The 14,625-nt window shown below is 45.1% G+C and overlaps 1 protein-coding gene across 1 annotated transcript in view; it reads right to left on the bottom strand.

Moving 5' to 3' along the window:
- Positions 1–14,625, bottom strand: part of ZFC3H1 (zinc finger C3H1-type containing) — a 3,672,721-nt gene that overhangs the window by 1,177,239 nt on the left and 2,480,857 nt on the right. Inside the window, exons 19-20 of the mRNA XM_044087220.1 lie at positions 259–360; positions 4–75 (exon numbers count right to left, since the gene is read on the bottom strand). Of these exons, the coding sequence (XP_043943155.1) occupies positions 4–75; positions 259–360 (174 nt within the window). The remainder of the gene's footprint in view (positions 1–3; positions 76–258; positions 361–14,625) is intronic.

Raw genomic sequence — 14,625 nt, forward strand, 5'->3', positions numbered from 1 at the left:
AACTGCTGTCTACTGGTTTCCTCCAGTAACAAGGTCTTCGTACTCTTTTATCCTTACAAGTTGTAAAAGGAGGTGCTGTAGGAAAAAAAAATATTTAGTTTACCATTTCCTTTTCAAAAGGTAAATGGCAACTGTTCTTAAACAGTTACGCCTAAAATGAAGGTTAAAAATATACTTTACAGGAAAAGAATCTCTTGCCACAGATTTACAATGTGAAGAAAATGTGAATTAAAGAAAAATATTAAAATGGTTACTTACTTTGCCCTTTACTTTCATTTAATTTGCTAACAAGCAGTACAGCCATTTGGTCCATTGACATTCGATCCTTCTGTGCACCGAAAAGTTTTTCCACATATTTTTCTAGAAAAAAAAATCTGATAAATCTCTGAACAAATACCTTGTTGATACAACCCTAGAACTTTTACATCACACAAATGATACAACAGAAATGATGACATCTATCAACTTTTTTGCAACATGACCTATTAATCCTCTACCTCTCTCTGAATGAGACCTCCTCTGTACACCACTTCTTGCAACAGTCGCCCACAACTGGACCACCAATCCAAAGACATCCATCTCAACCTATGAGTTTTAAAGCCCTATAACCAAGACACAGTAGCTAGGTGGTGACAAAGTAATTGCTGGCATGCTCACTATAAGGTACAGTTATACTAAAAAAGTACAGTTGAGTTATGAACTTAACTGCCACTGTAGATGTTTTAATTCATTCACTGTTGCAGTCTTTATCAAGACAATATTTTGCCAGCATGAAGTCCAACAGCAGGTCTTTCTTCCAAAGTTGCATGTTCCTCAGTGGCTTCAGAAGATTCTCTCGCACATGAACATTAGGGATATAAGGAGGTCACTGCCCAATGCCATCTTCATGTCTTGACAGAGGTCATCCAAGAACCCAACACACGCAAAACACTAGTGGACTAGAAGGGGGAATATATAAATCCTCAGACGAAAAGTCCCACCACTGAGGAACCAATCTCCCTCTCAGAGGTACAGAGCAAGATCTAGGTGAAAGTAGGTCTAGTAAAGAAACTGAGTAAGGTGGGAGGATACAAAAAGGTACCCTCTCCAACCCCATGTAGACGAGAGGATAGTGGGTGGAAAAGTACAGCTGTGTACACTTACCATAAATGTAGATGCTCGAGTGTATTCTCTGTTGCAGTCATTACATTTGGGTTATCTGCTTGCAGTAGCCCTCAGTCGGCCTGATTAACAAAGTCTTGGGTCCGTCGGCTGCTGTCCCTTCTTCCATGACGTCAGGTCTCCAGAGGTATAAAACATGCAGCCGACGCCATTATATCAGTTTTTCTTGCCCCAGATGTCAGGTGCCCCCCTAATGGGAAGCAATTAAATCTATAAATACAAGGATATACCTCCAACAAAAAAGCAAATACACCAAAAAAGCTTTTGAGCATAATAAGGGAAAGTAGAGGTATAGCCAAAAAAAGAAAGAGGGCTGGAGGGAGGGCAACCAGGACTGCAACAGGGAATACACTCGAACATCTACATTTATGGTAAGTGTACACAACTGTACTATGTTCTTCGTGTTTCACTGTTACAGTCATTACACTTGGGTAGATTCCCAAAGCTAAGGTTAGGAGGAGGAGGAATTTAAACAGAATTAGGACCAGCTATAAGGCCCTGCAAGACTGCACTGGGAAAGCCAGCTCTGGATTTAGAGAAAATTGGCAAATGATAATGCTTGGTGAAAGTATGTACAGAACTCCAGGTAGCAGCTTCTAGGATGTCCCTGGTAGGGACACCTTTGAGAAAGGCTGTAGAGGTAGATGCAGCCCTGGTTGAATGGGGTCTGATGCCCTGTGTGATAGGTTTTCCATGGTGCTTATAGCACAAATGAATGCAGTTGCATATCCATTTAGAAATGGTTTGTTTTGAAATAGCTCTCCCCTCTGTCCCTGCAGCAAATGCCACCAGCAGTTGTTCAGATTTCCTTTGAGGTTTAGTCCTGTCCAAGTAGAATCTACGTTGTCTGTGCTCATCTAAGGAGTGCAGTATCCGTTCCCCTTTGTTCTGTGGGTTAGGAAAGAAGGTAGGCAAATGAAAGGACTGATTAAAAGCCACACTGGATACCACCTTGGGCATGAAGGAGGGATTGGTTCCGAGGGACACCCTGTCTGCATGAAAGATGATGAAAGGCTCCACCTGCCATAAAGGCCTGTAATTCAGATACCCTTCTTGCTGAAGTGATTGCTAAAAGGAAAGCTGTTTTCCAAGAAAGGAATTTTAAATCTGCAGTAGCAGCTTGCTTGAAAGTAGGAAGAGTGAGTTTCTCCAAGACAAAGTTAAGGTCCCAGGCTGGAGTTGGAGCTCTCCTGGGTGGACTTAAATTTTTGGACCCTCTATGGAACTGCTTGAGCAGTGGGTGAGAGAAGAGGGGAGGCTCTGTACTATAATGAGCTGAAATGGCATCTGAGACATCTACTGCAGCTTAGTCAGATTTTTGTTTGGAGCATCTGGCAACCTAAGCAAACAGGTCATACAATTCAATTACCTCCTGCCTCAACTGATGACCTCAGCCTAAGACCTCATCACATCCAGCACAGACTAATGGTTGTTCAAAATATAGGTCTGGCAGTTCAGAGCTCTGAAAGCTATGGTAGCAGAAAAGGAAGTTCTGTATTCACCATAATGTTCCATCTGTGTTGTCTGCTTCAGTTTTCATCAAACCTGTGGGTTTCGGTTCTGAGATTGGAACCGACATGACCATCAGCAAGCTTAGGATCCGAAGCTAGAGCTCCTCCCTACCCATACTACCTAGCTCCTCTGAGATACCTCAGATCGAGTTTGCTGCAATTATTATAAATAAATTGCACCCCAAAAGGAAACAAAGCATAAAAGTTGCCCAGGAGCTCAACAGAGGAAAAAAGGTTCCCAGTACAATCCGTCAGGTCCCTCAGAGATAAGGAAGGGGGAAAGTTGATTAAGACTGAAGCAGACAACACAGATGGAACAGCATGGTGAGTATATAACTTCTTTATCTGATATCGTCTGTTCAGTCTTCATCAAACCTATGGGACAGATTCCCCAGCTACATAGAGATGGGTGGACATATGGAAGGATATTCCAGAGCACTGCAGAACCAAAAGCAGCCCTGTTCCTAGATATGATGTCAAGCTTGTAATGAGAATGAAAAGTGTGGGAGTTCACCATGACACAACTGCACAAACATCTTCTAAAGAAACCTTAGACCAGAAAGCCTAGGAAGTGGCAATAGATCTCGTGGAATGAGCTGACTGGTTTAGGTAGGGGAACATTATTCAAGGAATACACATGCATAATATAGCTTGCTACCCAATAAGCAATAGTAATTTTCACAACCGCTTTCACTTTTCTGGAATATGAGAAAGCGACAAACTACTGATCAGGCTTCCTAAAAGATTTTGTCCTATCCAAACAGAATCACAATTGTCTATGGACGTCCAAAAGATGCAATATATATTCACCCTTATTTTGAGAGTTTAGAAAAGATACAGGAAAATTAACAGATTAATAGTACTGACCGACACAACCTTTGGTAAGAAAGAGGGATTTGTATGTAAAGTAACTGTCTTTATGGAAAATAAAAAAAGGGGGGTTGGAAGAAAGCGCCTGAAGTTCAGAAACCCTCTTGGCTGACGTAATGGCTACTAAAAAGGTTATTTTCCAGGACAGGAATTTCATATCAGCCTTACCAGCGGGTAGAAAAGGGGGTAAAAGTCAAGGCTTATAGAACTAGTGTAAAATCCCATGGAGGAAAAGGATACTTGACAGGAGGTCGGAGAAGAAAAGTACCCTTGAAGAAGGCGTTGGAAAAGTGTGGAAGAAGTCAGACATATTCTCTCCAATGTGAAAATTAGAAATGGCTGCTAACTGAACTTTGATAGTAGAGAAACTGGCCCCCCGAATGAAAAAGATGAGCCAGAAAATCCAAGACTGCCAAAATATGCGCCGTAAGTGGATCAATGTGATGCTGTTGGGCCTTGATGGAAAACCTTTTCCACTTGCTTTTATAAGTATTCCAGGTAGAAGATTAATGAGCAGAAATGATAATCTTCTGAACAAGGGAAGAAAGCCTGGATTATCTAGCCATCACCGAAATTGGAGAAACCATGTGGTTAGTTTCAAATTGCGAAGATCCAGGTGAATTTGTCCTGAGGGGTGAGACAGAAGGTCCGGACTTAGTTCCAAGACCCACGGAGGGCAAATTAGATGAGACCAAAGGAAGGTGTCGAGCTCAAAAAGGGGCAATGAGAATCACTTTGCTCTTCGACCTGTGTGCCTTCTAAAGAAATTTGGGAATTAGGGGGAGAGGTGGAAAGGCATAAAGGAGACCAAGTATGGACTAAAGCATCTCTTGATGACTGTCCCTGTGGAGGGAACAGGGCAAAGTACCCGCTGCACTTGTTGATGTAAGGGGAAGCAAAAAGATCACAGCAAGGTTGACCCCATCTGAGGAAGATCTGGTTTGTCACTGACCAATTCAGAGACCACTTGTGAGGCATCAGAACCCTGTTACGTTGTTCACCACCAGAATGTGCATCGCAACTACAAAGTGGTTGGTAGAGAGAGCCCACTGCCACACACTCATCGCTTCTTGACAAAGGGGATAGGACTTGGTTCCACCTTGTTTGTTGAGATACCACACAGACATGTCAGCCTGAATCACAATTGTTCCCAGGGGAAGAAGAGAGTGAAGGGTTTGCACTGCTAAAAGAACCACTGCATCTCTAGGACAGTGATATGCAGATTGGTCTCTTGGGGATTCCACATGCCTTGGACTGTCCATCCCAGGTATTCTCCCCCACTCCAGCTGGGAGGTGTCCGTGGTCACTTGGCAACAGGGGTGGGAAGAATGAAAGGTCGACCCTGATACTTCCGGATCATGAAGCCACCACAAGAGAGCGCCTGCACACCCGAGAAGGTTTGACAGGATGATGAAGGGGGTGATGCAGGAGGGGCCATTTAACAGACAGTGTCCATTAGAGAATTTTTTATTTATTTTTTATTTTTTTTACTTATTTATTTAACATTTGTTGACCAGTGAAGTCCGACTAGGTTCCACAGATACTGTTTTCAGCAGAGGCCCGGGGAGAAATGCTCCAGAAGCATGTCTTTAGAATGTGGATGGAAACCAGAGTACCTGGAGGAAACCCACGCGAATGCAGGGAGAACATGAAAACTCCACACAGAAGGCACCCCAGCCGAGAATCGAACCGGAGAACCTCTTGCTGTGAGGCAACAGCATTAACCGCTGCACCACTACGCCACCTTCATATGTATTCTCATATGTAAGCGAGCTGCTCTCAGAACAAATGTAGCTAATGCAAACACACGCTTTTCAAAACAGTGAATGCCCGGGGCTCCCTTTTTGGGGGATGGACCACGGAGCTCTGCTCAGCTAGCTCGTTCTTGGTAGCAGCGGCCACCACAATGGTATAGACAGGGACCCCTTTGCTCCAAAAAAGACCTATCCTTAGGGGGACTGAAGAACTTATCCATTCTCTTACATACAGGTTCTACTGTGTCTGGCTCCTTCCAAGCACTGCTGACGATAAGGTCCACAAGCTTGTCAGCAGGGGGGGGGGGGGGGGGGGACACAGGTAACAGACAGCCCCATCCAGAATGCCTTCAGAAACATGGACTCCTCCAAAGATGCGGGATGGGAGAGACCATCCACTTCTCTATTTTAGAACTTCCAGGATGTCCCCAAAGGAAACCTCCTCAGGCAGAAGTCTGGGAGACCAGTCTTCCTCCTCAAAATCCATGTCTTCGGTGAGGGACTCTCTAAGAGAGTCCAAGTGCCTCCTCTTACACATTCTCTTCTGAGGGGGCTCCTCAGTGGTGAGCTCAAGGGAAGACTCAGAAGAGATGAGTACCCCAAGTGAGGTAGTGCCCATCTGAAGGCACTCATGGGAGGGATGACCCTGGATGGATGATGAAGACTCAGCACGCAAACCCAAGAAAGGCTGGGGAGGACTTTGAGAAGGAGAGGTAACTACCACACTGGAGAAAGTCCTCTCTACCACTGAGAAGGCTGATGGACTGGACAAAGCCCTCCCCCATCTCCAGAGGCCACCTGCGAAGGGAGAAGGGACCCTGACGCAGTACCGAAGCCCTGGATAATATCAGCCCTGAGCTGTCCAGCGCTGAATCCCCCAAGGGAACAGAACAGGCCAAAAACTCTGGACTGGAACCCACTTCCAGGGAACCAGCGCCAACCCCTCAGGGATAAGGCCCACTCTGGTCACAGGGCTGCAGAACAGAGCCGACCAGGGACACTGATGGTGTTGAGAAGGGGGGGGGGATACTCAACACTGTCAGGCTTTCACTGTGAATCTCCTGGTCCTGACATTCCAAAACCTGCTGGATTGGAAGAGGAGAGTGGAGACCTGTGGATGGAGAAGGTCCCCTAGCCGCATGGGCCGGGGATGGCAGCAGGCCCAACTCGATTTGGACTTTGAGGAAACTCATCATCCTATCCATACCAGAGGGAAGGAAACTTCTGGACAATTTGGATGAAGCGGAAGAATGGCCACATTTTGCTGGGGATCCGGCCTTGGAACCCAAAGTTCAATGGTCGCGAGAAGGAGACCGGCAATGATGTCTCAGATCTGACCTCCTGGATGACCCAGAAGGGGAGCCCTCTATAACAATAGGATCCAATGGCACTTTCGGATCAGACAACCTTGTAGGATTCGAAGGCTTGGGAGCTGTACCAGCATGATCCAACAAACTGGTTGGATCTGGGGATGACCTGCCCCCACTCGGATCAGAAGGCTTGGATCTGATGAAGGTTGGATCCAAGAGTCTGATCTGAAGCTCTAGGAATGACCAACCTCAAATCCAAAGTCAAACAGGCTGGACTTGGATACGGGGATCTGCTATCTGAGAGCCTCGGCTTTTTAGGGAGTAAGGAAGATGACTCCCCGAGGTAGGAGATCTGTTCTTTGGCTCCTGCGAGGACTTGGAAAGGGAGTCTGCAGGCAGAGGACCACCCTGAGGCAAGCCCTTGAGGAGAAGCTTATTGCAGTGCTCTACCAAGGCCCTGGGATTGAATCCAGCACTAATGTCGCATTCAACCTCCAGTTGCACCGACACTAAGCAGTAGAGAGACTGCTCATGTGAGGCAGAGCATGGCGTCTTCTGAATGCATGAGGAGCACCTATTAAAGCGTGTAGGTTTTTCAACCATCCTGTCCAACAACAATACACACACAGACAGAAGAAAAATCAGGAAAAGAGAGTTTTTTTTTTTAAACAGAAAAGGACCACTTCAAGAAAAAGATGTGAAGCGCCAAGCACTAGAAGGAGGGAGGGGAGAACCTACCTACACCAACAACTATGTTCTAACAGGGAGGAGAGGAATTACAATTAACCGAAGGCAGTTAAAGACAGCAACTACACCCTAAAAAAGAAGAAAGGAAGCCAAAAAGTAGCACTTATCTACTGATTCCCTACGTTTGAGCTTGGATCACGTCTGGAGCAATTCAGTGGCAAACAAGACCTGAGGGTTAGAAGGTAGCAAGGGATTATGGGAAGGTTCATCAGAAGGTACTAGGCTATCGGCCCTAGGGCCTGTGCAAGCCTAGCCATGATGATTCCCTGACTATTGCTTCCCACAAACATTTACTTTCCTGGACCCCTGTCTAGCGGGGCTACTGATGTGATCCCCGGGGTGAATTTCCTATCTCCCATCCAATCATCAAGATTCCTCTTGAAGAGGGCCATTGAAGTGCTCTGCCTGACATGTATGGGCAGCCTATTCCAGAGTATGGGGAGTCTCTGGGTCAGGAACCTACCCCAGGACGGGGAGAAGCTTGAGCTCTGGAGCTGTCTGAGAAGTTGCCTGCTCAGATCTGAGGTGTGATCCTAGACCCATCTGTGATGAATAATGACATGGATAGCATCAGATCAGTCTGTTTTGAAACTGGGTTACCCAACATGGGGTTTTGGAAACAATTGGCAAGATATGCAAATCTCCTTGGTTTTAACTAGGTAAAATTTAAACAGTCTATGAACATCCAAGGAATGCAGAATTCTTTCTCCCTTAATTCATGAATTAAGGAAGAAAGTTGTAAGATTTATGGAATGACAGAGGTACAGTTCATTTATGACTTTTGGCATGAAGGAAGGACTGGCCCTTAAAGGCACTCTGGTCTTATGATAAATAAGGAAAGTAGGGCTTGGCATAAGGGCCTGGATTTCAGAAGCTCGCTTGGCAGAGGTGACAGCTACCAAAAGAATAGGTTTTCAAGTACAGAATTTGTTAAGAGCAGATGCCGCTGGTTTGAAAGGAGGAAAAGAGTTTCTCCAGTACAATGTTGAGGTCCCAAGCAAGGAGGTTATCTTTCCTTGGAGGTTTCAGGTGGAGTACACCCTTTCACAGCAGTTTTACCTCCAGTATGGTCAGAAGCAGTGGGCCCAAAGGTAGGCAAGCAGATATGTCTGAAAGCTGAGCCTTAAAACATGAATATGCTAGGCCCAACAACAGCTTACACAAATAGAACATTGAGATAGTTGCCCGAAGTTAGTCCTGATATGTGTGCAGACACTATATAGTGAATCTCTTCAATTTTGCTGTGCAAGATTTTTCTGTAGCAGTTTATCTTGTCTTCTACAGAGTCTTAAGCACCTCCTCAGAAAACTGATGTCTAAAAGGGATCAGAATCCTATCACCCATACTGTCTGGCACATGGATGACAGCTTGGGATGAAGTAGTGAGCAAGTCCAATGTGGATGGAAGCTTCTGGCAATGGCCCTTGGCTATGTGGAAGAGAAGGGGGGAACTATTTATTGCCTTGGTCAATAGGGAGTCAACAATAAAATCATTTGTCATTCCTACTGGATCTTTATTAATACCTTGGGAAGCAGAGGTAGGGGAGGGCAGGCATATAGGAGACTTCCTTTACAAGCGAAAGACACTGAGTCCATTTTCCAAGCTTAATGACAGTAGGTCCTGGAGCAAGAGAGCAGAAGTTGTTTGTGGTGGATGGAAACAAGAACATCTGTCTGTGGCACCCCCCATTTGTGGACTAAGATCTCCCTGTTCAGTGTCCACTTGTGGGGATCTTTTCTTGAGCTGCTTAGGAAGTTTGCCAGGACATTCCTCTGTGAAGGAGTGCAAACCTGCATGACAGACGAGATTTACTTTTGTGGCCTGCTCCCATGACAAAAGAGCCAGTCTGCACAGTTGGTAAGATCTAGTTCCTCCCTACTTGTGTACTGCATAACTATTGTGTTGTCAGTGAATACTCTTAATGAACCTGGTTTCCAAGGATGGGAGAAAATCTGCAGGGTCTGCATAAATGCCATCATCTCCTTCAGATTAATGTGGTGTTTTGTTAGATTTATAGGCAGTTGCCCCTGACCTTTCAGGTTGCATGTCCATGCTCCATATGCATTGTCTGATGCGTCTGTGTGCAGCTCCTGCTGTGGTGCCTGTGGTTTGAAGAGATGACTCGGATTTAGATTTATCTGTGATATCCACTACAGTACTTCCTTTTTTAGGCAAGCAGTAGAGTGACCTGAGTGTCCAGAGGGTGAGAATTTTTGGACCAGGTGGATATCAGGTTAACAATGGATCTTCCTCAGAGTTTGGCAAAAATGACCATGGGGATGGTTGCTGCCATGTATTCCAGTGCACTGAGGATCTCATTCACAGTACAGGACTAAAGAGAGAGAAGAAAAAGGAAGTAACTGGTCAGATTCTGCACTTTGGCAGAAGGAATGTCTGCATGAGCATGGTGTCTAGTGTACATCCCAAGAAAACTTGATTTTGGGTTGGTTTCATTGCAGACTCTTTTAGGCTGATCCTAAAATCTAGGGCCTGAAGTAGGGCCCATGGTGAACCTGATGCAAGTCGAGACTTCCTGCTAAGAAGAAGCCTGTAATAACAGTTTATCCAAATAGGGAAAATATCTGTATTCTCAGAGTCCTGAAGTAAGCTATCAATGAAGCAAGGCACTTTCCGAAGACTCTTGGGGCTATAGAGAGTCAAAAAGGCAAAGCAGAGAACTGAAAGTGTGATGAGCCAGTAGAAAAACTCAAAAATGTCCTTTATGCAGGGTGAATAGGAATATGGAGATAAGCATACTTCAGGTCCAAAGACACCAGGGAAGGCTTGAGGAAGGATGAACGGTAGCAGAGTTTGCAGGGACAACATCTTGAAAGACAGAACAAGGAGGAAGGTGCTGAGAGTGGAGAGATCTAGAATTGGCCTCCAGTCCCCTCCTCTCCTTTGGGCAAGGAAGAGTCTGTAAAAGAAACCTTTTCCCACATATTGTGGGGTACTTGCTCTACTGTGCCCTGCTCTAGCAATGTTTGAATGTTGGGATGGAACAACTGTATCTGGTTTTGTGGAGGAGGGATGCCAATGAATGGAAAAACTTCTTTCCAGGTCACTCTGCATTCTGTCTGGATGACCAAAATCATCCAGTTTTTTTAGGAATGAGGTCATCCTCTTGGCTAGGTGAAGGGGTGGACCAAGGGGTGGGAGGGAGGTATTCAGGCAGACTTGTCTGGCCAAGGAACCTTTCTCTGGTCTGACCTGGAATCTTTTCCTAGGCATTTTCTTGGCATAATGGGAAGGTCCAGGTTCCCTCCAAGTGAAGGAAGTGGGTTTTGCAGGGTATTATCCTAGTATCCAGGTACAGAAGTAACAAAGATCTGTCTACAGTCCTTGATAATTTAACCTTGTTCCTGCAATTGTTTGAAAAAAAGACTGTCCATATACAGACCAAACAAAAGATCCTTATTGAAGGGACAGTGAGTTTTCACCTTAATGAGTTTCACCTTAATATCTTCTGGAAGTGGTGGAAAAAAGTGTATTCCTGATCAAAGAACCTGTAGTAGCTGCCCTGGAAAAGGCTTCCACTGCATCATACCTGCATTTAATGCAGGGTCTAGCTACTTGGGAAGCCTGAGCCACCAGGTAGTGGTAGATTCCCCAGAGAAGGACAATGTTTTCTTCAAATTGCTGAGGACAGACAATACGTATTTGGTCATAAGAGTCTGATGACCCAGATCTTTAAAGGCTAGAGTTAAAAAGATGTATAAAACTTTTTCTACAGCCTGTCCAGTGCCCTTCTGTTCTTATCTGAAGTAAGAGCACTGGCAGCAGACAGTAATTTTAGAGGGCTTATCTGTTAAATTTAAATCCTTGGGTACCTTGTAAAACCTGTCAGGCATTTTTGGAGCAGGTGTGGGGAGATTGGTGCAATGGAAGTGGATGCAAAAGCATCCAGGAAAGCTTCAAGGACAGGAGGCACAGGAGCAGGGGTACTTATTTCTTACAGTTCATAGCATTTCTGTTAAACTTCAGAAATCTGTTTAAATTCAAATTCAAAATGCTTCACCGTATTCATAACAGCTTCTCCAAATGAAGCTTCTTCATTAGATACCACTTGGCCTGATGAACAGGCTGACAGATGCTCATCAGAGTCTGATTCATAGGTCCCTAGGAGGTTACTAGGCTAGCGGCCCTAGAGCCGTTATAAGCCTAGACATGGTAATCCTGAGTTGCCTCAATTGCCCTTGGGTAAACGACATATTTCACAGATCAGCAGTGACTACCCTGTCCATGAGGGAAATGGATGCCACCCCCCGGGGTGAATTTGCAGTCACCCATCCATTTGTCCAGGTTGTGCTTGAATAGGGTCATTGAGGAGCTCTACTTATCATGAATTGGAAGTTTATTACAGAGCAGCAGCAATCTCTGGGAGACAATCCTCTATCTCCAGCATGTTCCGTTAATGTCACTGGCAAGATTGAGATCCCTAGAAGGAATGACTAGTGCCATTTAATTTAAAGATGTGCAGCAATTTCATCAGGTCGGGGTCAGAGGATGCCTGTAGGCCAGGCACAAGTCACTTCTCAGTAGCCTATATGATGCAGGGTATAGTGACATGGTTTTCGGTCTATCCATGTAGGTCATGGTTTGGAGGCCCTGTATCCTCTTAGGGAGAAGCCTCTGTGGTCTCTCTAGTTACTGCAGGTGTCTGGTGAGATACATGCAGAAGGGAGCAATGTACTCTATTAATGGTCTGATTAGGGTTGAGTAAAGTGAGGTTATAACATCCTTAGGCCTGGATGCAATGCCTTCTTATGAGATGCGCAATGTAGAAGGCTTTGCTTACCACCATGGAAACATGGTGGACAAAGTTCAGACTGCTGCTGACCAATGTTCCCAGATGTCGCACCACTGGGTTTGAACTTAGAGAGGTGCTGTCAATATTGTAAACAGTGGGGAATTCCTCTTTGCCAAATGGGATAACAGTGCATTTTTTTTGCGTTTAGTTTTAACTGTGACTTTGGCATCAGTCATTTGTTTGTGTCAGTCCCTCCTGTAATATGCTATCATCACTGGGGAACTCAGAGATTTTTGCCTAGTTTACAATCAATGAACTTAGTATGACAAAGGCCGTCTTCTTTAGCCTGGACTTCTGAAAAATAGACTCCAAATAGTGGCTCAGTACATATCCTTGAGGTATGCCACTGGTGATAGGTCTACTGGTAGAGGGGGAGTCACCAACTTTGACGGTGTGTGTTCTGTTGGTGATCCAATTAGCTACCCATCTAGTGATGTAAGGGTTAACACCTAGCTGGGAGAGCTGACGACACTCAAGTGGGAGATTGTGTCTAAGGCTTTGGCTAGGTCAAGGTAGGCAGTAAGCACTTTCTCACCTTCCTTCATTCAGGGTTTTGGTGACTTTCTCGAAGAATTCTACCAGGTTCATTAAGAACGATCTACACTGAATGAAGGCTAACCGGGTTGGGTCTAGAATTTGAAGGTCATCTATGTCCTTGCTGTTAAGGTCCATGATGATCCTTTCCATGGCCTTACAGATCAGGCTGGTTAGACTTACAGGCCTATATTTCCCAGGGAAGGTTAATGGCTCCCCCCCCCCCTTTATGCAAGGGTATTACTGTTGCTGCTCTCCATTCCACTGGTACAAAGCCAGTTCTCAGGCTATGGTTAAGGAAAATAGCAAGTTGGTTAAGCTAGGTCCTGTTTCAGAATGCTTGGTAAGTAACCTGGGATGTTATCAGGTCCCATTCAGGACGTGTTTTTGGCCTTGGAGAGTGCAGAAATGATGGTGTCTAGAGATATTAGGCAGAGAACTGGTGTCAGGTATGCTTTGGGGTATGGGTGGTGGGGATTGGGTGGTGAAGACTGCACCAAATCTGTCAGCTAGCAGGTTGGCAATTTCCTCCAATAAAGTGTGAGCAGCACCATCTACTACCAATTCGGCACACAGCTGGGCACTCCCTTTTATACTTCAGATGTAGTTAAAGAATGCCTTATGATTGTCCTTGGCTAGGGATGCTATTTTAGCTTCATAAGTTAGTTTTAGAGGACTTAAGTATTCTGACTTGCTTGTTCAATATGTGGAGGGAATTATGCCTCTGCAGAGGCAGATACCTCTTGTTCTTGGACATCAGTTTCTTCCTTTTGTTATACAATCTGTTTATACTACATGTCCACCAAGGTGGCTTGTTTTTTTTGGGAGGGCCTGGTTTTAATCCGGTCAGGTACAGCAGAGTCTATACAGTTGCTAAGATGATTATACAGGGCATTTGTGTACATCTCTGCATAGGAATCACAGTGACTGCGGGGGGTATAAAACTTCTTATACCATCACTTAGTAGGCTGCAGTTTGCTTTGGACGAGTTCCTTAGTTTTTTGCTCCTCTGGTGGTGTGGGGTCCAACAGTTACTTCATATGAGACTGATTTATTGTCCAACCTTACCAGGGAGGGCATCATACGGGAGGCAATGCAGTGACCACCCACTTTGGTAAGTACTATGTCAAGGACATTAGAGTCCTTTGTGGGGGTGCAGACCATCTGTTCCAGAGCACTTGCGTTGACAAAGTCCAGGAACATCTTGGCAAGCAGGTTTGAGCTTGTGTATGTTACTCAGTTGATGGAGGGATAAATGAAATCTCCCATGACTAAGGTGTGTTGGGCTATATGGCGAGCGAGTCAAGTTAAGCCCAGGTAGGCATTGTGCTTTTCTTAATTCATGGAGGGGGAACTTACAGCTAGCAATGATGTGGTAAGGGTGGTTTGTCTACAGTTAATTGGGCATAGAGCAGTCTGACAGAGTCGTGCTGTGTGACCAATCCGGAGGTGTACTTGGCTTTAATGAAGATGGATACACCTCTACCTTTGGTTCTTTCATGCTCATTCTGAGGTCTGAATGTGTGGAAAGCATTGTATCCTTGCACAGCTGGCGTGCACTCTGTGGTCTTGAACCATGTTACAGTGACTGCAAAGACATCAGCATCTTCCAATGTGAGGAGTGCTTCCAAGGAATGCAGTTTCGTGTTTAGATTCCTAGCATTAAGCAGCAGAAACTTGAGTTTGTCTTGTGTGGATTTTGCTATGTCAGAAATGTTGTTGTTTGGATATTGCCTGAAAAGGCACTATGGGGGAGGAAAGCACCTTAGCCAGTTTCCAGAAGCCTAGGGGCGAGAGGTGCAAGCCATCGCTGACAAAGCAGCTTGGCCTGTCAACCCTATCTTCCCAGGTTGACAATTACTGAATCCCCCTGGTATGACACCAGAAGCTAAGGTAATTGTTGAAGTCAATCATTTTTTGTTTATATT

Source organism: Protopterus annectens, chromosome 11.part0 (assembly GCF_019279795.1).
Source record: "Protopterus annectens isolate FY-2018-M chromosome 11.part0, PAN1.0, whole genome shotgun sequence".
NCBI classification, from domain to species: domain Eukaryota; kingdom Metazoa; phylum Chordata; order Ceratodontiformes; family Protopteridae; genus Protopterus; species Protopterus annectens.